Source organism: Pholcus phalangioides, unplaced genomic scaffold, assembly GCF_987345545.1.
Source record: "Pholcus phalangioides strain wild (caught in Gottingen) unplaced genomic scaffold, Ppha-v1.0 ptg000007l_1, whole genome shotgun sequence".
Classification (NCBI taxonomy): Eukaryota; Metazoa; Arthropoda; class Arachnida; order Araneae; family Pholcidae; genus Pholcus; species Pholcus phalangioides.
The window spans coordinates 27628967-27654733 of record NW_028301600.1 but is presented as its reverse complement, the minus strand read 5'-3'; the positions used below and the strand labels follow the sequence as shown (position 1 = coordinate 27654733).

The window sequence follows — 25767 nt, the reverse complement described above, 5'->3', positions numbered from 1 at the left end:
AATAAATGTGTGTGTGTATAAGGCTGCCATTACACTATAAAAGTTTCTTAAAGTTCTTTTATAAAACTTGAAAAATGGACTTTGGTGAAACTTTTATAGTGTAATCCCGCCCAAAATGACCCGCGAACATAATTCTTAAGTATAAAATCGTAACTTTGCGATGGGATTCGGATACGTAGAGAATTATAAGTCGCTGTAAAACCGGCCAATCCGGAAGGTTGATGTTGCGGTTCCCGCCCACAAAACAAGAGCGTTGGATTTTGACGTCTCGAGCAACGGTCGCTTACCAACACTGAGTAATCTTGTTTCGGTCTCTGTCGCGATATATACACTTGTTGCAGTTGCTTGTTATTACTCGAGAGGAACTCGTCAGTTCAAGTGTTGAGAATACAACTACCGAATTAAGAAAAAGTTCCTTATACTGTTTTTGGAATCAAACTCCCACATGGGAAGTAATACACGATTTTCAAATTTTACGTAATGTAGAAAATTTGTATGCCCTTGAAAAAGATTTGTCGTGCCACCTGTTCGTCTCCACAAGGACGTATTCGAAAACTCTAGGCTCAGCAGGTATTCGTTCATGTTTTCATTTCAAGTTGAATGATAACTTCGAGAATTCTAATGCGAGTTCGATTTCGCATAAAAGTGTGGAATATGTGGAAAAAGCTGGTCGTTTAAGTGAATGTGGCATTGAGAACTATTTTATTGATTCAAATTTTGTATGAAAACTGGCAGTAGCTAAATCTCTCGTCATATTCGATAACTATTCAGAACAAGGAGAATTGGATTACCTTCATTCGTTCCTATTATTTTTTTTTTGTGAGTCTAGTCTAGTTGATGTCAATAATGCCTCTATTTAGTGCTAAGAAAAAAAGAGAAGAGATAAAACACTCGAATGGAATCGGTGTGTCGCATATTGACTCGATGATTTCAGACGGAGATCGACCTCATACGCCCAACAATGGTCACCAAAATGGGCAAACTCCATCTCCGACCACTGGTGAGCAGCAAAATCGTGATCTCCCGGTGCACAAACCAAAATTAGTGTTTCACTGCCAGCAGGCACAAGGCAGTCCTACTGGAATAATTTCTGGATTCACAAACATCAAAGAGCTATATCAGAAAATATCCGAATGTTACGATTTTCCGGTTACTGATGTAAGTACTATTTTTAGCTCAAATCATATTTATTATTAATACTTCGACTTAGTTATATATACTTTCTTATAACTAAGTCAAAATTTTCTAGAATATCATTTTCGGACACGATATATGAAGTCGAAGCAGTATCTGCCTCATTTCCGAATCTTTTCGTGAAATTTTCTCGTATATTATATATATACGAATATTATTTCTCGTAATTATATATATATTTTTTCAAATTATATAATAACCGGAGTAGAGAGAGAGTGAGCATGAAAAGTTTTTTAATGTTATTTCTTATTCGATATGCATTTTTCTTAATTTTTTCCCCAGAAATTATGTTGACAGATTAGCTTATTTCAGCTGTTAGTTTTTATTTTATTTGTTCATAGAAAACTTCTATCAAATAGTTTTTACGATGCAAAAAAAATATGTATATATATAAATAAATAAATTTATGTATATATACACACATATATCATTATAGATACATATATACCAAGAGCGTAGCGAGGGGAGGGGGGACTTGGGGGTCTGGTCCCCCCCCCCCCGAAATGTGAGAAAATGACCGAAAAAAGGGAAAAAGATGGCCAAATCCATTGTTCTGTCACTTTGGTCCCCCCCCCCGAAATGAAAGGGTCCCCCCCCCGAACGAAATTTCTGGCTACGCCCCTGATATATACATATGCATCAAAGGGTTTTTCGAAAAAGTTGCATGGAACAACGACCTCAGAAATTCATGGCTATGATGTTTCTTCACTCTTATCCATCAGACTTTTAATATCAAATCCATTTGATCGTGCCTTATCGTGAAACTGAATTTAAAAGAAATTCGTTGCAAGCTCTTTAACTTTTGACTACTAACGAGACATATGTCCCAAAAAAAAATCCAAATGCTAAATTTACCTTACTTGCAACCTATTTTATTAATTTTCAAAGAAAGTTGATGTCATATTTTTTTTGAATTCACAGTCAAATGGTTAAGGACAGAATTACGCTATAAAAGTTTGATAAAAGGTCTTTTACAAAACTTGGAAAAAAAACAACCAATAAGTCTATTGGTTACATTCAAAACAGATACCCTTATTAGTTGCATTTTTCAAGTCTTATAAAAGAACTTTTCTTAAAGTTTTCTTTGTAATGCAGCCTAATAAAAGACAAACTTTGTAAAATGAGAATTTTTTTTTGGTTTCATTTTTTTAATCATGCTTCCTAAAGTGTCAGAGCAGTCACATGACATTCTCTTCACTGCTAATCATTACTTCATTCATCTGGAGCCGTGAGAGTTGAATCGTCAGATTATCCATCAGAAAATCGCATTTCGGGAAGATTAGAAGGTTCGCGCGAATCACAAGATCAACCACGCGAAGCCAAAATGAGGAAGACGAAACGCTAAATTTCACATTTTTTTTTGGAAACAAGAACTCTTCTTCGGAATTCTGATAATTTTCCGATGCTTTAGAAAAACTTAGATTTCTTATAAAGGATACTATATTGTTCTAAGTAACAGCCATTCAAACACCCATTAGACCATTTAAAAAAGTTATTTTCTATAACCATTCAATCTTAAGATTTTAAAATTTAAAACAAAAGTTTTAAATCAGCACCATATTTAGAATTGTTTTTGTGAGTAAAAAATAATTGTCTCTCTTACACGAGAAATCGAATGAAAAATAATTTGAGTAGAAATAGATATAGAAATTTCTATTTTACATAAATTACACTAAAATTATGTACCCCCTTTATTTTTTACATAGCAGTTTTGAAATAGAGCCACACTTTAACGAAACGCGCGTCATGTGTTTGATCTATTTTTCTTTGTTTTTATCATTCTCTTCATCTTATTAGAACTCTTCTCGAATGTCAATCCCCTCTCATTATGAAAGAACTTGCTGTTAGTGTTTCGTAACGAGGGAAAAAACTTAAATATGTGTACTATATGTAAATATTATATAGACTTTTTTTGATAAGTGTCGCGTGAAAACCAATGAGGTGCTCAGATATGCTTTCTAGGCTGTGCTTTATCAGAAGATATCTGTCGGATGCCCTACTTTTCGCGCAGGTCTCTAGAGATCGCTCTCTGTCTATGTATTACCAGCCGGTTTCTAAAGGTAATGCAAGATTACAAGCTTCGGTATTTGCGAATAATGATCCACTTCAACAAGATAATTTGGAAGACAAAGCCGGCTCAGTTGGCTTTGCATAATTTGATAACAGTAAGAATCTGAAAAACTGATGATTCAGTAGTTCGCAAGGATGTTCGAATAAAGTCTCTCCTAACTGTTATTCAACAATATTTCTAAAAGAAGTAAAACATTAAATAGTAGAAGCTTGGTTATCCCAGGAAATGGAGGAGAAGTAGACCACGATATCCGGAAACTACGATCAAGCCACCAGGAATAAAAAACAAAGTTGTAAAATAACAGCAATCGCAATATAGTTTTAATAGAAGAAATATTTATGCATTTCACCTGTTTAAAATTTAAAATTAATATTCAGGGTATGTCCATGTGTGTCAGCTTATGACATGTTATTTAGGTAAAAAAAATCCTAATTAAAGTTTAGCCACCTCGTTGGGTAATTTTCCTGTTCTCCTGTTACGGCCATGAATTTGTATGTATGCAGGGCTTCTATGATTTTATCTCCCCACTTCCAAAAAATTCCAATATACATTTATATTCACTAATTAACCAAACATCTTTGGCTTTAGTCGTGGGGCCCCTAATGCCTCTTGGGCCTAAGGTTCATTCAAATCAAAGGTACCAATTACCAGTAAAGCAACGAAAATTGGGCTCAACGGACGTTTTCATAACAGTCATTTATTTCTGATTCTTTGGCTTTGCGTTGTATTTTCGCAATCGAAAACCATAGCGTACACAAAAAACAATGTCACATTAAAGTATTCACCCTTCTGGGAGCACCTTCCTAATGATCACGCAATTCACTCAACCTTACCTTATCTGCGTAATAATTTCATGCTTGGCTCTCTTCCACCTTCCATAACGTTTTTAAATTTTTACACGCCGGATAATCGAGGTTCAGTAATATTTGTACATTTACACGTACCGTGGAACCCATTGTATGAAATTCAACGTCAAAAGACTGAAATAATATTCAGTTTAATTAGACAGGTTTTATAAATGTCGCGTGTAGGCCTACTAATCATCGAAGGGACTATCTTTTGATTCCGTTCAAGACAGGTTTCTGTCTCATACAGTGTCCGTGTATAAGACATGTATTTATAGAAGTATAGAAGACGCTACCTGTGATTATAAATAGAAATTCCCTTCGTTGTGGTTCTTTTCAATAATGCTTTAAATTATGATTAGGAATAAATGATGGAATATATAGATCAACTTGATCTTGAAGGAACAAGTTGAGAGAGAGAAACTTTTATTCTCTATATACGTCTCTCCGAGAGAACGCGTTTGTTCTTGAGCATAAAATATGTTTTTTTCACTAAGCAAATAGACGACTAAACAGCTGTCGCAAGATATTGCCTGTCAGCGTGTACAAATGGCGATAAGATAAATAAATCTGGAATGAATTTAAATGAACTGATGATAAGAGTAGGATGTTTGAGGCGAGATTTTTTTCCCCCATGAGTATTACTAAACATTCAATATCATCGATTTCTTAAATTCGAAAACATCATCGGCAGTGATTAAATGCGAATATGTTGTGAATTTACTTTGGTGTAATGAAATATATACAAGAAAAGGTCTAGTTCATCGTATCTAACTTTTGGAAGACAAGATCAGCTTTTATTCAGTCGAAAGTGCATACCGGTAAAGTAATGGTTGGATATGAAACAGTAGATATAAAAAATATGGGTAAAAAAATCTTGATGAATAATTGAAATAGGAATCAACCCAACAAAAAATTACAAATTGATCAAAATCATTAAACAAGGTTTACATAATGTGTGGTAATAAAAAAAAAAACCCGAGATATTTTTTTCCATCTCGAAACTCTGTAAAAATTCTGAATTATATCCGTAATAACTGAGAGACTTGTATGTTATGTTCTATGGAGGTTGTTGACCCTCGGAGGTCGAACGGGTCTTGAACGTGCCACAGGATGAACCTTGTTGGCTTTTGATTATTATTTATATATATATGACGGAGAGGTTACAGGAGAAAAACAAAGAATATTTTAGGAAGATGAACGAAGTGTTACTTTATTTTTTTTTTCAATTTTCCATTTAAAATCCACTAATCAATAAAATAACTTTAGAGTTGCTTATCAATTTTTTCGAATGTAAAAAATCACCTTCTTAGATTCTACTGTATTTTTTACGAAGACATCTATGCCTGTGTGTGTGTGAATCGGAATTCCAAACTATATTTAAACTGCCGGAGGTTGGTACTTCGATACTCATCCACCCCATACACAAATAATACAATAATTTTATTATCATTATTAATTAATTAAATATATTTTTGGTCTATGCCCCCCTCCCCAATGCTATTCATGTCACAATAATAATAATAAAATGATGCATACATAATAATAAAAAAAAATAATTTGCTTTATACAAATACGAAGGCCACAATAAGCAAATTGTCCAATAAGGTAGCTGAAAAATTACGCCCATAAAAAATATGGATGTCAAATATCACCAAAATACCCAATACCAAAGCATATATCACCAAAAATAATAATAATAATAATGATTAATGATATAAATAATACACTGTCCATAAAAAAATTTGTATGGTTGCCTTATCTAATTGTGGATAGCTTCTCGATTTATACCACAATGTCTATCGTACTTCACTTTAAATGTATGAATTGTGTTAGAATTCACGCCCCCCCCCCCGGAGGTGAGCAAGTCTCTTTATCAATACCCTATTAGAGAAAAACACCCTGCGACACCACAACCTGGGCTTGTCTCTTACTAAACGATACTGGTGTTCCTTTGTCGAAGCAGTTGGTTGACGGTGTATTAATAACTCATGGCCCATTTCCTATCCATCTTGGTGAAAATTTTAAACACTTCGATAATATCCCCGACACCTGTATTCCTCCAATGTAAACATAGTCAAGAAATCAACTCTCTCTTCATAGCTCAAACCTTGTGTGCCAACAAGAGTACGTGTAGCTCTTCTCTGCAACCCCCGAACCAAGTCTATGTCCCTCTGTAGGTACGGTCTCCATGAACCCATGCTTTCTGAACCCATGCTGATTATCAGACAATGCATTATTCTCGTCTATCCGCTTTATCAATTGGCTTTTGATAATAATTTCCAAAATTTTCGAGAGAGAGCTCGTCAAACTAAGTGGACGATAATTTGAGAGTTGCCGCTGTGGTGGTCGAGTGGTTATAGTGCCGGACTCGTGATGCGAGGATCCGGGTTCGAACCCCACAGTGGTGGTCGGCTGAAGTTGGTTTTCTGTGGTTCCCAACTTCAAGGCGCAAATGCGAGCCGATCTCCCCGTTAAAAAGTCTCGCCACAGAGAGCAACAGTCCTACAACGGTAAATCATTCAACCATAACACTTCACTCATAGTTAGAAAAACTGGGGGCAGATGACAGCACTACACATAACAAGCATTACACAGAAACAAACTTTACGTCAGGTTGCACTACACGTACACGCACATTCCCGCATGTACCGATTCGTTGGGGTTTCGTTGGGGGGTTCCGCGGGGGGGGGGTGCATGTGTGGTGTAGCAGTAGTAGGTAGGTCCTCCAAAAAATGGCTCGGGGATCCATGATGTTCTTAAGTCAGCCACCTCGTTGGGCAATTTGCCTGTTGTGGCGTTGTATTTGTATTTGACACATCTTCTCTGCTACCCTTTTTAAATATCAGAACCACATTAGCAATCTTGCAATCCCTTGGGACGATACCCTCAGTAACACTATTCCTTTAAATATGTGCGACTGGCTCCAACAACTCATTAGGACATTCCCTGAGGATCCTGGGATAGATATGATCTTATCCTGGTGCTTTGCATGCACATACATTTTTTAGAAGATTTAGGAACTCCTCATCTTCCACTTGAATATCTTTGAGGATTTTATTACCCCATGCAACACCCGTACATTGCATGTCGTTTTATCTGTTAAAAACTGACGCGAAAAATCATTGAATGCACTACACATGCTTGTATTAATGATCGCTCCAATGAAAAAGAATCGCTTTCAATTTAATGTTTGTAAGTAAAAAATGAGAAAAAAAAAGAAAAGAATTCAACATGAATTTCAATGAAGAATTTGTTGTGATATTTTTTTTTGTTCTGAAGTATGTTGGAAGTTTTATATGTAACAAATAACATGACGTTAGTTTTTGTTTTATGAATTTTATTATTCCTGATTCTGAGACGAGTTTTACGACGTCATATACAGTATTATCTTGGATGTTTACCAGAGCGTGAATTTTAAAAAAACGTGACACGAATCAAGACAAGGGTGGAATTCCTCACAAGGTCGTAGATAAATAATGCTCTTGAAAAATCAAAATCAGTGTTTTATGATCAACTTACTATTTTTAAGAAGAAATGAAAGTTACTGATTGCCGATTTTCCAGCGGATGCTTTCTGTTTTAAAGTATAGACAAAACAATTATATTACGTATTTCCTTGTCAGAAAAAGGAATTTGTTGACGTTTCTTTCTGTTAACTCGGGGGCCCACCTCGATATTTTCAACACAACATCATTCATTATTTTTCAAAAATTTTGTCTCACAAAGGCCAACATCGATTTATGGAGCTCCTAGTAACTGTTAACTGGACAACTTTTGCTCAAAATAATTTGGTAATTTTGTAAATATTTGGTGAATTCGCAGTGTTCAATACCGTATGGTCATGAATTGAATGATAACAGCTAAAATAATAAATTTTTCAAGTTATTTGCTGTGCTCAAGTTTTCGGAAAGTGCATATGGGTTTTGAAGTGTAATTTTTTTTTTGAAAAATTATTGTAAAGAAACAGAAGAGTTGAGGAACATAAAATCAACAAAGATAGATATATCATCATTGAAAAACTTGAACAATCTGTATCTTAGACCCAGAGGAACGTAAGTCAAAAACCGAAGGTTTGATCTAGCAAAAAATACAGATATTACAGATATTTTGGACTTGATGCTTTTTTTATGGCGCTGATGAAACAACTTTCGTGAACTGAACAGTTTAATGTTTTCTAAAAAAATGTCAAAATTCTGTTCTGCAAAAGTCACGTTCCTTTGGCTCTTAGGCACAGAAATTGTTAGAGTAAACAGTCTGGCTAGCTGTTGAGACAGTTTGTCCATTCAGTTAAGTGTCCCTTATTGAGGTAACTGTATATGACCCTGAGGCTTCGACGAGGTTTCAGTTTTTCACGAGTGAAAAAAAAACCAAAGTTTTTTTTGCACAAAGTAGATTGTGCATGATTTTAGTTTCTTGTTGGCGAATTCAGTTAAATCACTTAAAGGAAAGTGTCTGCATGTGAAACAACTAACACATAGATTAACATTCATATATGAGAAGACCCTCCAGGTATGGTGCAGTTACTTTGCCTGGTTACATCCGACAAACAGGTTGGATGACCTGTCTCAGACGGGGTCCTTGTTTGACTTTCGCACCACTTCACCTTTATATATATATAAAGAAACCCTGTCTATATATATTCGTATATATTGCTGACTAACCAGTGGGAAGAAAACAATCTCGTCAAGTGTCTTCAGCATTAGGGAGATATCGTCGTGCATTAAAATTTGTTTCTAATACAGTTCTTTTATAGTTTCTCTTGATACCGAGAAAACAAGGATGGTGACCTTTATGAGTCGCATCAAAACGAGTTTTATAATAAAAACAAAATAGGGACGTTTCTTTCATTCTAGAATGGAACTAGAATTAAAAACTGATACGTAATCATAACTTAATCCTCAACATATAATGATCCGGTTTTCATCCGCTTAGCTAAGCCTTAACGCCAAGATATGACAGATATCCTTCAAAGAATAACGTAGCCTCAACATTCTTCTTCTTTTTGTACTAAAGCTTGAAAAATCAAGACATGTTGAATATTTATATTTCATGAGGATAAAATTCTATATAATTATATTGATTGATAGTGAATTGAAAGCCCATCCTAAGGTTTTTAGTGCCTTGATCCAATGATTTCTGGGAAGTAATCTGTAGAGTTCAATCATTTCAAAGAAAAACTATCTCGTACATGAACGAAATATTCAGGTTTTCTTTTTTCTTTCATCGGTCTGGAAAAAGCTTTCAGTGTTTTAAAAAATATTCAAAGTTCACTTATGACTGTTTCCAACAGCAACAATGATGCTTCTTACTCATTTGGTGTTTCATTTCTACTACTATGAATCTTATGCAGAAATTGAGAAAATGGCTGTAAATTTCAATTAATATATACAGTATTGAATACATTTCAAGTGACAAACTGAGGTATTTTTCTTGTGTTTTCTCATGAGTTAGAGATCATGTAAGATTTGGCTTTCATATTATTATCGTCCTTGATATTATGTGAAATCGCTTTCATTTTTTTCATTGTGTGGGAACCTCCCGTAAAGAACTATTAAAACTGTTCACTTAAGGTCAAGTATGATGCTACGGTGGAAACGATACTTTCTAAAAATACGTCATCTCCGGCTAACGAGCTTTTCCCGTTTGGAGATATCGCTATCTTTTTAATCTCCGTAGTTACCAGTGAAAATTTCAGCGTTGATGCATATATATCTAGCTTGATCTACTATCACATCTGAACTTTTTTATAATGTGGTTTCCCCTACAGTAACAGCTTTGTGAATATGTTCTAGTTTTTCGTCAAGTTTGAGTCTTGAAAGCATTGTTTTCGTTCCATCCGCCTTTTTTTTGCAATCTTTGTTATTACCATTTTTTTCTTTTAGTTCATATTGTTTGAGGTCGATTGAGTATTGTGCTGAAGTAACGCGACCTATCTGACAACGACCACTACAAACCTCGTAACTACCGATCAGTCTAATTGTTCATTGATGAAAGAGAGAGATTTTGTTTCTCCAATTTTTTTTATTTATATGCGAAAAAAACTGGATTTTCTTACACCAAATGTCCCTTCTAAATTATGCTCCATGCTTCTAAAACGTGAAAAAATTTAAATAACTTTGAGCATCCTAATTCGTAGAATATTTTTTTTACTAATCATTTGTTTTCAATATTTAACATTTACTATTTTGCTTTATTCATCTTTTTTTCACTTTTAGCTTTAATGAATGATTCAAAGACATTCAAACGGATCTGGAATTCTAGTATTCCTGTATTATTGTTTAACCCATACTTACTATCATTACTGTTGGTGAAGTAGAATTTTGGTTCGACTTGATGCTTTTCGACGTCTCAGTTGGTATTATTCATTTGTATACTTCAACTTATTTTTTTTCAGTCAGACTTATGGTTAATGAACACAATGATTCAGCGATGTCTATGTAATCACAGAATACGGATAAAAATCATGTACTGTAATTTACGAGAAAAAGGCTCTAAACGCGAGTTTTCGTAAGGCAAAATTCCGTTATATTAGAGCATGACATCTGCTACTCGACGAGCGGAAGCCGCTTTTTTTTCCACGCTATATACTTTATGTATGGTATATATATGTATAAAAAAAGCCGTGATTGCAGGCAGGTGGCAAAGCTTTTCCTCTCCCACTCACACTGTTTTGCAGCAGTGGATAAATCAAGTATTTTTGGTACCGGGAAGGATGAAGTAGTAATATGTTTGCAGTAGGGAGGGTGCTTCACTTTACTAGTAGCTTGTTGGTGTTGTTGGGGAATCAATGTATGGAAAGTTGGTCCTATCGTCACGCAAAATGCTTTAACAACACGAACATCCTTCGTTTTCATTGGTAGATAGGGCACAACTATTTTTATTTCTTTATATATATATTTATGTATGTGTATATATATATATATATATATATGTCTCTCTTTCTCTTTTCATGAGTATCACGCATAGACTTTAGTGAATCATACTCCCCATTACCAAACTAGACTCTGTAAAACAGAGTAGTAGAACCATAAACTATCGGCGTCTGAATTTCTGATGCGAACTGATGATCTCACTTTTCTTTGGTGAGAACCATCGATACCAGTCATTGATGGGTATCTGGAGTTCTCTTCCCTAATATTCAACTCATATATCATTTTGGTGGACATATTTTCATCGAGGCAAACGTGGAACATTAGGATCCTTCATAAAGGATATTTTAATTTTCACCAACATGATTGCCAATTGCTGCTAAAACTATCGAAATATGCAAACCGTCATAAGGAAAATCACCAATTAGAGGGAAATAATTCGAATTATTTACACATGTTCTTTTGATTGTATGTGCTATGCTATGCTGGTATAAAGTTTTACATATCTTGGATACTTATTTTTTAGTAAATTTAAAAAAAATGCATTAAAAATAGCTTGCGTGCATGAGTTCAATGTAATTGAATAAAAATTGATTCAAAATAGAGAAAAAAAAAATAGTTCAAGAAATGAAGCAAAAGATTGAGATTTCATTACTCAATCTTATTTAAAATTAAATTTCTAAATTCAAATTTTACCGTTCCAAGTTTTAAATTTTAAATTTCCAAGTTTTAAATTATAAATAAGATTGAGCCAATTAAATCTCAAACTTTTGCTTCATTTCATGAACTGAACAGTTTCCTTTATTTTGAATAAGTTTTCATTCAATTACATTGATGTTCTGGCATTTTATCATGCACGCAAGCTGTTTTTAATGCATTTTTTTTGAAAATTTACAAAAAATTGAGTACCCAAGATATGTAAAACTTTATGCCAACACAGTATAGCACATAGTATCAAAAACATGTATATAAAATTTGAAATAAATCAATGGTTAAATAGTATTTTTAATGATATTTCTATTGGAGCATAGTTTTTCTCAATGTTTAAAGGTATTAACTCCCCTTAAGTGAAAAAACTTTAGCTACAGGAAGATGAAAAACTTTGATTTTTCTTGTTTAATCACCAAAAAAAAACAACTTGATCAATAAACTGGACAAAACTTATAAATTTTTCAGCTACATACTCTCTCATTTGCTAAAATCATAAAACCATTAAAAATTATTGGTAATTTCTGATATTTTTTTTTTCAAAGTTTTTAAGTGATTTCATGGGTTACCCCCCCCCTTCCGCCCATTTTGACATAAAGAAGCCTGTCGTTTTTTTGTTGTTAAACTATAATATGATGTGCTTGCAAGTGGGGAGACCAAATTGTGGGTTTGTGGGGAGGTTGGTGTCTTTCCCTTTTCTGAAGAAAAATACAAAAAGTAACATCCATGTACCAGTAAAGTAAACATCATTAAGATGTGCTTTTTGTAGTACCAAAGAGAAGTCTGACTGAACAGTTTTAATGTACAGTACATGGTATACAAGGGTGCTAAACCATCACCCATCTCCCCTCTCAGGGATGCAAAAAAAGAAAAAAATTCACACCATATTTCACATTCATAAGGACCCGGGCATTACATTTATCAAGTTATTTCATTAAATATTGCAGAAAACAAAAAGCGTCCCTCCAAGGGTTAAACAGAAAGAAAGTTAAATATTTTTATTTTAATCAAAAAGCTATGCAAATTATCTGTATTCATGATATTAATAGAGACGATGAATTAAGTTTTGTTGAAAAAAACGTGATATTTTATTGAAAAATCCGGATGGCCAAAAAAGTACTAAAAGTATGGGGTCATAACTCATATAGTTACTCTATATCTAGTTAAAATAAACTAAATACGATATTGTCACATCTCAGGGTGACTTTCAATATGTATGGTTATTTTATACTATGCAGGTGTGTTCATGAAAATAAATCATTCTCAAATTCCTTTAATAATACCTTTCTTCCGTGAACTGAATATTTTTCACATTACTTGGTAATCATGAACTCCAAACTATTAATAATGATAAATATCGCCCATGATATTAAATAAATTTCGGGGTAAAATACGACAACAGGTTTACAGTACCCAACACGATATGATTTTTTAGCTTAAATGATAGAAAAATTATACATTTTACGCAATATTTCTTTGTAATACTACTTACAAAAATTCTTTGATGACGAAATTTCATATGGAGTAATTGAAAAATATGCTTGAATCCTTGAAATGATTTACTCTTTGAAACTTCGAATGGTTTTCTTTATTCAATAACTGTGATCTTGAGTCTTTGAAAGAATTTTTGAAATACGAGTTTTTGTTAATTCACTTTGAGTAACTGAAAGATGTGTCCATTAAGTAGTATAAATATTGGTTTTTTTTCCTCCATAACTAACGAAATTGAAAACAAAAAAGGCAATTACATTGAAAAAAATCGAAAGTCTTCAAGATCAAGACGTTTTTGATTGGGACATGATTTCTTAAAACCAAGAAATAACAAAAGTGCTAGGTAGTTCTAAATAGGTCAAGTTCTTAGTTTTTTGTTCAAATATTAAGCAAAAAGAATTACTAAAAAACTTCTATGTAATATATAAAAGTACAAAAAGATACAAGAGACTGACTGACATGACTGAACAAACAAATTGGGTTAACAGACTTGGCAGAGCCGATATCCTTGACGCTTCTCGATTCAGTTTTAACGCGTTTCGGGTGTTAGCCGAGGTCCCCGCCTTCGTCGCGACCTCGAAAGCGATGTTCCTGGGAAATTTTTATATTATTTTGCTTGTGGTTTTTCACGCTCTGCCGTCTACGAGTAACAATTAATTTTGCTCAAAGCCCGAGACCGACAGACACATCGTGAAACAAGTTCCGGGCAGAAAGGATATCTTATCGCTGACTATATAAAGGTGCTGTCTGTCATTACCTTTTTATACACATGCAACGTATATTACTGCCATCAGACAGCTGTTAAAAATATTTTTCCACCTCCTACATGTTGCTTTGATTCGTATCATGAACATAAAACCTCTTTGGATAGATTTGTATTGTTTTATAATCTGCTGCCAATTCTAGGATCATTGAGTCTGCACAGTCTGTACGATGGCTGTTCTTTATTTATCCCGAAACATCTCGCTGCAGTGGGATGATCGTGATAAACGAAAAAATGTCTGAAGGGTGCATCGTTTGTGTTTTTTCAAGCTTGACGTTAATTGTATTATACTTATACCTGTAGATTTGAGTATGTATCGCGATTTAGATTCGCATTGTTCTAAAGTTACTATCATTTATATGGTCTGCAAAATGACAATCTTCAAGATCATTGGATGAGATTATAATACCAAGAGCTTCCTCCTTCACTACTGTTTCACAATAATTAGAGTACTGCCGTCTTGATAAGTGTGCAGAGGTTTTATCTTTCCAGAGTTGATGTTTTCGGTAATTGTGTTAATTAATTCTACTCGGTTCAAGAAAACCAGACACAATTCTCGTTGTTTTCCTATTGCCAGCATGGCAACTGTTGAAGAAAAAAAAGTATTGTTCGCCTGCACTCAACTGTGCAAAATAGTTTTTTTTTTTTTTCAAATCTTTTTACTTGGTTCTCATCCCATTTTCAGTTTCTTAATTCGAATCTTGATATTTTTCTCATCCCGTCTGTGTCGATTTATGCATAAAACAACGCTGTTCTCTGTGGAGATCATGTGAAAAAAAAACTCTTAAAAGACTTTTCGGTCTGTGTGTGTGAGAGAGAGATCATTGTCTGAATCTCAATCACCAGTAGGATCAGACGGAAAGCTATTATTACCGAGTGTAAGAAAAAAGAACTCGCTCTTAATCTTTATTCAGTGGCTTCGAATGGTTTTTCTACTAGAATTATCTTTTGAGGGGATTGATGTCAATGTTCAAATTCTCTGTATTTAATTTTTTTTTAAATTTATAATCTCAAACTTTTCTTGTGATTAACCTTACATTCTAGTTTATAAGATTCTTTAATAATGCTGTGGTTCTTTAAAAAAAAGTTTATTTCAGTACTGGAAAATTTGATGATACATAACTAATGTAGTTTTAGGGAACTATAATCAGCCATTTTCTTGAGCATGTATACTATAGTAGGTATACATCATCTTTTTTTATAAAGGGTAATTCACTCGTTTAAAGTGAAGTTTAGCCTGGAACTATTATTCATAAAACATTTATACTACTCAAACAATTCGATAAAAAAATTTACGTGCATGCCTGAATGATGCAATACAACATGGATCTCCTGAAATTTAATGAACTTGCCCATTATTTCGTAAATTCGAAGAAACGCCTCTAAGTGCGCTTCAATATGGAAAAAGACATCGTCCATAGAAATTGAACGATATGTTTTGGAGACAGAATTATCTCAAAAAGTCTCCCGATCCAACTCGTCCCGAGTTTTTCATTTGGGTAAAAGTTCCCGAAAATAAACCTTGCAAAATTGAACAAATCAACAGTATACGCCAAGAGATGGAAGCCGTTAGCGTTGAAACGTTGAGAAAAGTATTCTAGAATTTGGAGAAACTTATAAAAGTGTTTTTGGATGTAAAAGAAGAAGAAGAAGACATTGTTTTCAACATCAATTACGAGCAGGTCCTGTTTTGCATCTCGGCAAGTGTAAATTTTCAAGACATCATCTCAAGAATATAGTTTTTTATAGACAATTAGTATAATACCCGGCTCTCTCTGCCCGGGTTTTCTCCATATACTGGCAGCATTAAAAAAGTGACAAACCATTGTAAAGGAATAAATAAACATGTCTGAGACGTATTGTTAGAGAGTCACGGTAGGAGTCATCAAAGTAAACAGCTTTTTTCCCATTTTGGGCATTTGCCCAGCTCTGACGAACTTTTAAAATAGCCTATCGTTCAAGTCGGTTGGTATACTGTTTGGTGGCTGATACCTGTTTGGTATGTAAAAAATTTGGCGAATATCGGTCTAAAATTTTGTAGATTTGTGTAGAGAACATGCACACACAGAGATAGACACACAGAAAGAAAATCAATACATATTTATATACAGGGCGTCCTGTAAGTCTAGCACAGCCTTTATATCATCAACCGTTCATCGTAGAGGTATGATTCCAGTTTAAAAAATGCTACAGTGTGTGTCACAAAATAAAAAATCTGAATTTTCATATGGTCCTCCTGTGCTCTAACTTCCAATTAGAAAGTTGTTGTCCTGTATCTCCTGATGCCAACAAAAAAAAATCCGTGTTCCTAAGTGCGATTTTCACAGAGATATTCGAATTCGAAAAACGGAGGAAATTTGGGAAAGAACAGCGTTAAACGCGGGTAAAACGGTTTTTCCACATTTAACGCTGTTCTTTCCTAAATTTCCTCCATTTTTCGAATTCGAATATCTCTGTGAATATTGCACTTATAAACATGGATTTTTTTTGTTGTCATCAAAAGAGGGCAATAACTTTCCAGTTGGAAGTTAGAGCACAGGGGGACCGTATAAAAATTTACATTTTTTATTTTTTTACACACTGTATTTTCACTCTCAAAACAGGGTAATTTTTGAACGCCTGTAGAGCACTTTTGAAACTGGTATCATAACCTCTCCGACGAACGGTTGATGAGGTAAAGGCCATGCCAGCACTTACAGGACACCCTTTATATAGATAATTTAAGGCCTCCTTCGAGAAAATCATTCAGTATAAAAGTACGATCGTCTATTAGAGGGAATGTTGATGACCAAGTTAATGAAATCAGTGCAAATAAGTTTAGTCGGCAATTTAAAATTTCGAAATTTCAATCGGATTAATACACCTTTTCAAGAACATGATACACATGTTGCAGAAACAGAAAAAGTTTCAAAGAACTTTGCAGTGACTAAATAAACTAAACCCATATGTACAGATACCATCTGATGAGTTTCGAGAATCGTTTCAAATTTGGTTCATGTTCTCGTTTTTCTTTTGATCTCGTATTTTTCTTTATTTCTCGGAAAGCGACATAATTCCATGGTTGATTCATCGACTGAAAAATTTTTTTCTTTACCGGGTACTTTGCGTATTCGAAATCATATGAACTCTCGTGCAATGTTCGCGTATACTGTATAAATAAAAATTTAACAAAGGGATTTTGACTGTTTTTTCTGCCTCTGGTTTTTTTTCCTAAGTTGTACCTCGATCGTATTTATGTCGACGGCGTAACTTACCGATGGCGTCATAATGTGAGATAAACAATTGGTTTGAGTCCATCCTTCCCATTCCTCTTTGTCTCCATGTTTTTGCCTTTGTTACGTGAACCAGTACGTTTTACGCATGACCTTCCACGGGAAACAATTGACAAAAGCTACCACGGCCAGCAGCCCGGCAATTCGCGACGCTATCACAGAAACAAGTTTGTTGCTCGATAGAGGAAAGGGCTGAGGTCAGTTCGAATTATTAGTATAGGAAAGAAGACACAAAAGGCGTTCCTCTCTGGACATGTACAAACACAGCTTGATTAAAAAAATTTTTTTTTTTTATTTAGATACAGTATTGTTTGATATTTCACCGGAGTAACACGAAATACAATTTCGGCTTATACAGTCGACGCCACTTATTAAAATCACGGATTATACAAATACAAATAAATACAAATACAACGCCACAACAGTCAAAATGCCCAACGAGGTGGCTGAGAAAATGTAATCATTGTCATAACTTTTCCAAAGAAAGGAACGGACCAATATCATTATACGGGGGGAAAAAGTCGTATATAGTTATCGGGACACTTCGGATAATGTTAATAATTTTTTCCGTCAAAATTTTTTTGCTCATTCTGAAGCTAAGGTTTAACTAAACTTATTTTTTCCCCTGTAAGTTATCGTTATCAGGCTGCAAGACTATATAGGAGGGCATAGAAGATGTTATCCCCTTCCCTTGTTGACAAAAATTTCCTTAATCGGTCCGTAGTATTCGCTGTGATCCATGTACGCGTGGAGCTGCTTTTGCAATGGCGTTCTTATAGTGAAGACAAATTTATGTGACAAAAAAGCCCTTTCCTTCAGTTCTTGATGAGTTTCTTTCACTTGACCAGATTAATTTTTTTCTCTCGAGAGACTTTCTCAAGGGATCTATGAAACGTACAATACACTAAAAAAAGTAATTCATCATGTACATTAGACAGTTTCATTCTATCGCCTCACGATGGCTGAATTAAAAAAAAGCAACTGAGAAGGAAAAAAAGAAGCAACGTGTTGAAATTGAAAAAAATGATTAACAGAACCATTGAACATTTTGCAACCGTTATGCAGGGGAAAAAAATCAGAGTTGTCACGTTTCATTAAGTAGCCACCTGTTTACCATACGTCCCATTTGACCAAACGGGATGTATGGTGACCGTACTTGCAAACGGGACTCTTCTCGGATATAATTATCAATCGGTTATTGTTATCAGAGACCCCGAGTCCCTTGTACGACTTATCTGCAGCATGGGGTGATTCAGAAAAACATCACCAAACCTAAAGGGCAATTCACAGGCATACGATAACAATTCAAAATCACATGTAGGTGTGCAAACGCCATCCGAAGCCGATGCAGGAAGTTGTTGCGGCACACACTTTTAAAGCAATCCCGAACTCGGCAAGCATGAAGTCACATTTTTGACAACATAAATACGTTTGGGGCCGGGAATACACTCAGAACACACATTCCGACATGTACCGATTCGTTAGAAATTCCACATGGACTGCATATTTGGGTTCTGAGCGTATTTTCGCGTGGCCCCTAACGTATTTATGTTGCCAGAATTGTGACTTCATGCTTGCTGAATTCGGGATTGCTTTAAAAGTGTGTGCCACGACAACTTCCTGTAGCAGCCCCGGATGGCGTTCGCTTAGCGCCCGAGTAGCGTGGTAGTGGAATGCTCATCTACCACCGTGAAGGTTGCCGTCACGGTCCCAGGTTAAAACCCAGGGGAGAATATAGATAAGATATTTTCCTATAACGAGCTTAAAGGGGGCCACGGATAGATGGTGCCTTCGTTTCCAACCCACCTCATTAATGGCAGTAAATTGCAATATAGCGATATGGGCAAAATTGGTGAAGTAGGATGGTGTTTGCGCTCCTATGTGATTTTGGATTGCTATCGTATGCCTGTGAATGGCCCTTTAGGTTTGGCGATGTTTTTCTTAGTCACCCTGTAGATAGCCCTGCGAATTAAGTTTGTGGGGCATCACCAATATCTCAAAAATCCCTGGCTGTAAGTAGATTTATACCACCCATTTTTATGCCAATGCGAATCAAGTTGGGGTCGGGACCCATAGCTGAAGAGCCCTTGGACTTTATGATCTAATCGACCCATCTCTCCTGTGACCCATAAGTTAAGAACCCCTGGACTAAATGGTAACCAGATAGAATATTTCTAAAGTATTTTTTGAAGTCAGGAAATTTTGTTGTTTGACAGTTTGTCAAGGTCGTTTCCGACATTTGCCAATTTCTGACACTGGTTGAAAATAGCCATAGGCCTATTCATGAACGTAATGGAGAATACAAAAAAAATGTATCGAAGATCGATTAAAGATTGTAGATTAGTGTTGAATTCACGTACAGAAAATTTGTGTAGATAACGTGCTCAAATATTTTATGTAAATGAATTAATTTAACTAAAAATAACGTAGGAAATATTTAAGCTGCACACAGTAGCTAAGTGGTTGCCATGCCCAGCTTATGGTTGCTTAGGTTCGAATCTCTGTAATAAGATGAATGGAAACTTTACCGTTCGGCTGTGAACTGTAGTTCCTGGTCCACTTAGCCTTCGTGGTATGTCAGAGTGAGTTGTTCTATTGCTTTAAAACAGCTTATTATATTTTTTGTCCAGTTCTAGAACTGCTTTTGTAATAATTACTTTTGCACCGGTTCGTTGAATACTTACAAAAAATAGTGATTAAAATTCATTCATTTCTCATAGTTTGTTTGACCGTTGCTAATATATACCACTTCATTTTGTTGCGTTTCGTACAAAATACTGTATAAGAAAATTTGTATTGATAATTAATATACAAATATAAAGTCGTGGCCACAACAGTCGAATTGCCCAACAAGGTGACGGATAGAAATATATAGGGTGTCCTCCTGTAAGTGCTAACACGGCCTTTATGTCATCAACCGTCCATCATAGAGGTATGATTCCAGTTTAAAAAATGCTGAACAGGCGTTAAAAAAGTGAAAATACAGTGTGTCACAAAATAAAAAATCTAGATTTTCATACGGTCTTCTCGTGCTCCAACTTCCAATTAGAAATGTGTTGCACTGTCTCTCCTCATGCCCACAAAAAAAATCCATGTTTCTAAGTGCAATATTCACAGAGATATTTTTGAACTCGAAAAACGGAGGAAATTTTGGAAAGAATACAAATACAAATACAACGCCACAACAGGCAAAATGCCCAACGAGGTGGAAACGCGCATAAACAGTGTTATATGCGCGTAAAACGGTTTTTCCGCATTTAACGCTGTTCTTTCTTAAATTTCCTCCGTTTTTCAAATTATAGAATATCTCTATGAATATTTCACTTAGAAACATGGGGTTTTGTTTTGGCATCAAGAGAGACAGCGCGGCGAAAACTTTCTAATTGTAGGTTAGAGCACAGGGGGACTATTTACAAATTTAGATTTTTTTTATTTTTTTACACACTAATTCTCAAAACTGGTACAGAGTAATTTTTGAACGCCTGTAGAGCATCTTTTAAAGTGAAATAATACTTCTACGACGGACGGTTGATGAGATAAAGGCCGTGTTAGCACTTACAGGACACCCTGTATACTGTTTATGCCCATAACAAATATGGATGCCAATTACAAATACGCAACTCAAAATTAAAGGACGTTTCTTAAGAAATGGAAATTTGTTCAAGCAAATTTTAAAAATCTATTGATAAAAAAGTTATAGAGTTACGACATGTCAGAGACCGAAATATAAATAGAAAATTGCAAAAAGAAGTTCTATACCAAATATATTTAATGTAAATTTCTGGGGACACAATTTAGGTCAATTTCGTGAGAATACCCCGAAAATTTCATTTCTATGTAAATGATTCAACGTGGCTAAAATATATGACAACCGAGGGTAAGTTATTCCATTTATTCACCACAATATTCCCTCGTTTTCACTGCAACATACCTAATAGAATGAAACACAAACGACTCTTTCATACTCGGAAAATCATTGCATGTGTCTTGGTCCCATTAATGTACGACACGGTGAAAGTTTATTTGTTTAAACAGCTGTCAAAACTGGCATGCTCACGGAATCATCATTTCAGAAACGCTATTTATGAACATTAATGGAGGGGAACAAAAAAGAAATCGTAACCACGTTGTTGGGCAAATGAACAGGGCCGCAACTAGATGCTTGGTCACCCGGGGCAAGCGCGCATTTTGACGCCCCCTTGTAATGTTGAAGGAGAGGTTTCAGAATGAAATTTGCACCCCCCTCGGGTCTAGTGCCCGAGGCACGAGACCCGCCTGCTTCCCCCCCCCCCTAGTTACGGCCCTGCAAATGAAATACAATTTTCTGTAATTATGATCTTTCTCATTACCTTTAATTAAGAGTACGCGCTTTTTTTAAAACATTTTTGAGTTTTTTTTGTGTGATGTTTAATCTGAAGGTCAAGCATTTTTTCCCTCTTATGTTATCTTACGTTAAGAGACGAGGAGCTGTCAATGCGCTACTGAATTCGCTGATCTAAAGGTCACGGAAGAAAAATGTAGTCGTCTCGAAAATCATTGTGCCAAAAGGTGAAGGCATGATAATCATTATTTTGAACACACACGACGTCGTGATTAATTCGTGAAATATTCCGCAATGCAACCCGATGACTCGTTCAAAGACGTTGTCGAATACGAATGTGCGATTTAAGGAACTAAAAATGTGTCTCGTCATTTATATCCATTTGATATGGTGGGGGGAGAAGTAATAGGAGCATAGCCGCCTTAACAGTGGTTGAAAAAATTTTGTTCACCCAAAAAGAAATTTTTTTGGGGTGGGGGTGATTGTTTGACTTGGCTAGGTATCGTTTCGTCCTTTACCGTTTCATCCTTAAGTCAAAATAGTCCCGTTTCATCCGATCTCTTCTTGCCCCTCCCCTCTCCTATGTCGATAGAGTATAACTATTAATCAAGATAAAACACCCCCGTGGCTGAACACTGAAAGAAATACAAGGGATTGACATAGCAAGGACTTTGTTATAGATAGATGTCCTAGAAATACACTCGATACTCTCAGTCATTGAAGTGTCTTGTGAGGCGGTTGTGATATCTTGTCTATTTCTAATCGAACTTCTATCGTATTGGGGAGGACACAAACACCACCATTAGAATGAAACTTTTTTTAAAATTATTAATTTAAAAATTACGAACATCTTACATAAAAACTGATTTAAACAAAATTTGTAGAATGGAAAAAATATGCTATGGTTGCGTTGTTTCGTATGCAAATAGTCGCTTTTTGTTTTTTAGTAACAAAACTTGTTTTCTTTATTCATTTATTTTATTTATTTATTGGCAAAAAATGACTGAAATTCAGTTACAAACGTCTTTCGATATGCACAATTAAGCATTAAGCGCACAAAAATTACATTACACAATTAATAACTTTTCCCTTGAAAAAATTTTCTTTTTCTAATTCATTGGAAAAAAGTTATAGAAGTTTTAAAATTGTTCTTCGATTCAAAAAGTTAGAGTTTTTTGAGCTATAAAAATTTATCATTTAAACCAAATACCCCGTTTCATACACTATATGATGATTCCAATACGAATTTATCCCATTTTCTGGTGTTTATGCACAATCGCCTATTTGTAGTCCTAATAAATTTGATGCCATAATCGAATGAGAATCAGATTTACCGGACATTATGCATAATCGTCAATTCGGATGAATTCTGATTTTTTTTTTCATTTCATAATTTTATCAGAATTATAACTAGAATTATCAATTGTTTTTGATAAACTCTACTTGATTCATACTTTCGAAATGAAAAAAAAAACAAACTTATTTCTGAGTTATGCAAGATTATTTGCGCTTCTTGCTTTTGAAGTCACTAGGTAATTTTTTTTTCACTTTGGTTAGGTAGCCAATAAGCATCAAGTACAATAGGTACAATGAACAATGGATACTTGGTATGTTATCCGAAGTCAGAACATCCCATCCCCCCCCTTTAAGGTGTTATCAACCGAGGATGAAACGGTACTATTTTGCTAAGTATGAAACGGGAAAAGACGAATTGGGACATCACCGTTTAACTCAAAGGCGTCTTTGGTCGAGTTCGTTTAATCACTACGTAAGCTGACCATATTTCCTCGAGAGAAATACGGGAAAATACGGGACATCACCAATTATCGCCAAAATTGAACAAAGTTGCCGAATGTTGCTGAAATTACGGAAAAATCACAATGGAGGGAAATGAAGCATTACTGCAAATTTCAGTGGATTAAAATGAATTCCACGAAATAAAACGTTCACCAAGACAAATGGGGGAGATTAACGTTCTTATTTATAGTTGTAATTATCATAATATAATTTCAATCTTTGACTTCAATAAAGAATAAAAATTCAATTAGGTGTCATGTAAAAACGGGGAAAACCGGGACACTTTTGCCAAAAAGTCGGGACGGCCAGAAAAAGTAAAACACCGGGACTGTCCCGAGAAATATGGGACGCATGGCCACCCTATAACTACGCCCTTGAATAGGAATGCGCTAGCTCTGTTTATATATATGAGCTGCTATGAAATCTTAGTAATTCGTAACTCATTTCTGTGCCTTATGCATTGTGGTTGAGAAAAAAAGATTATGATGCATTCACGATGAAAAATGGGGAGTTTTTTTTAAGTGTTCTTTTTCCTTATTATGTTTTGCAATTTTCTTGTTAAGAAGAAAGGCTGTGGTGTGAATTATTATTTTTATGGTTGCAAAAGTAATTTCACAAGGAAAACAAAATTCTGAAAGCATAAATGGTTAGCTAAACAGTAAAATATTGCATGTCTCAAAACTTACTTCCTTTTGTCAGAAAAGACGTTATGGAGTAGTTTGTGATATTGTCAGTGTTTCAGTAAGAATAAAGATATTAACCCGAGGTTTTATCTTAATTTTTGTCAACATTCAAAAACGTCTTAGAGCATTCTTTATTTTGAAGATGAATTTTTAATGAAATTTTTTTTTTAACCTTGAACATCTTTTTTTTAGATATACTGAGAACATTCTAAAAATTCCACAAAAATAATATTTTAATTTGCGTGGAATTCATGTGATTTTCAGTAATTAAGAGCAATGTTTTGAATTTCTTCTGCACATCGTCCCTTTTGTATGTTAGATACTGTACTTCTTTTCTTTTCCAGATAAGCAAGGTATCCGATTTTTTTTTATTAACGTAGTACTTTTCTTTGCGTCATTATTCAAAATAAACTAAACCTATACGATATTTGGACTCATTTTAACATATTTTGGTTATGAGTATAACAGTCTTATTTCTGTAGTTTCATTTCATTTGAATCATCCACTGGTTTCTATTCATTCTTCTTTCCATCGTCTGATTATTGAATAATTTTTTCCGAGGGTTATAGATATTTTACGCCCATAAACCACATGAACCCCCCCCCCTTTCCCGTAAGTTTCATATTTCATATTTCAACTTCACTTTTATAAAACGCGTGTTATCGTACTGAACTTTTGGTATAATATTTCCTCACGAAGGTGTCAAAACTCTAGGGAAATTTTTTCCCCCTTGTTAGATACGTAATAAATTCTGTTGAATCGTTTTTTTTCTTTTCCTCGTCAGCATCGTTTAAAGCTTTTGATGACCAGCTAAAGGTAGATAGTAATGATATTCAGGAAAGATTCAGACGAATGAACAGGGAAACCGGCATAAAAACGCAAACGATTTACGAGCGATAACATGACTGCAGTTCCGTTTTTATGAGCAATCGTATCACGAGAGGCTGATTTCGCAGGAAGAATACGAGGCGCATGACCTGTCTATGCCCTGCGCGTGTATTTGTCTCGTTCAAGCGAAAAATCCCGTGTCTCATACCTAAGTAAAATTTTACTTTTTGTTTTATCGAGTTGACACATGAATAAAACATGAAAAATTTTCCAGTTTGGAAAGGTTTCTGGTGGTTTAGCTATTCGGTCATGTAACGCTCACCGTCTTCTATAACCATCAATGCTTCGTTAGTGGCGCCAGTCTCTTAATAACTGTCTTACCAGATGGCTAATATAAGTTTTTGTAATTTGTAATATAATTATACCAGCCGAAACACCCAGCGCTATTTCCGCTATCCTTTTAAAGAAGCATTATAGAAGTAACAAACCATTGTGTAAAGAGATAAACAAGTCTTTGTAAACAAGTTTATTGTGGTAAAACCATCGTTTAAGAACCATGGTGGCCAAATATAGTTTATAGGAAAATTCTACATTCTGAAAGTTCATATTGAAACCAATAAAGCAATGTTGTTGGACGGTTTTTTAATCTTTTCTGTGGCACGGTGGAAATCACTAAACCCTCATTAAAATGCACCCCACCCCCATATTTTTTTGTTAATGAAGTAGGTTTTCTGCAAATTTTCAGTAGATGCAAACTATGGGATATAGGGAAAAGTGTTCCATTGAGAAATCAACTTTACAAATTATCTGTGCCTGTGAATGTTAAAATAACAGGCTTTTAAGGAGGCGAGATATCTCGTTAATGCCGCTTAAAGGGTTAACGATATCCAACATTTGCTGAACAAAGTCTTAAATTTGTCTAT

General features: G+C 34.9%; 1 protein-coding gene across 1 annotated transcript in view; it reads left to right on the top strand.

The window, feature by feature from the left end:
- Positions 1 to 298: 298 nt before the first annotated feature.
- The window catches only part of kermit (PDZ domain-containing protein GIPC-like protein kermit), a 33619-nt gene continuing 8150 nt past the window's right edge, over positions 299 to 25767 (top strand). Inside the window, exon 1 of the mRNA XM_089232956.1 lies at positions 299 to 1158. Coding sequence (XP_089089082.1) covers positions 838 to 1158 — 321 coding nt within the window. The 5' untranslated portion in view covers positions 299 to 837. The remainder of the gene's footprint in view (positions 1159 to 25767) is intronic.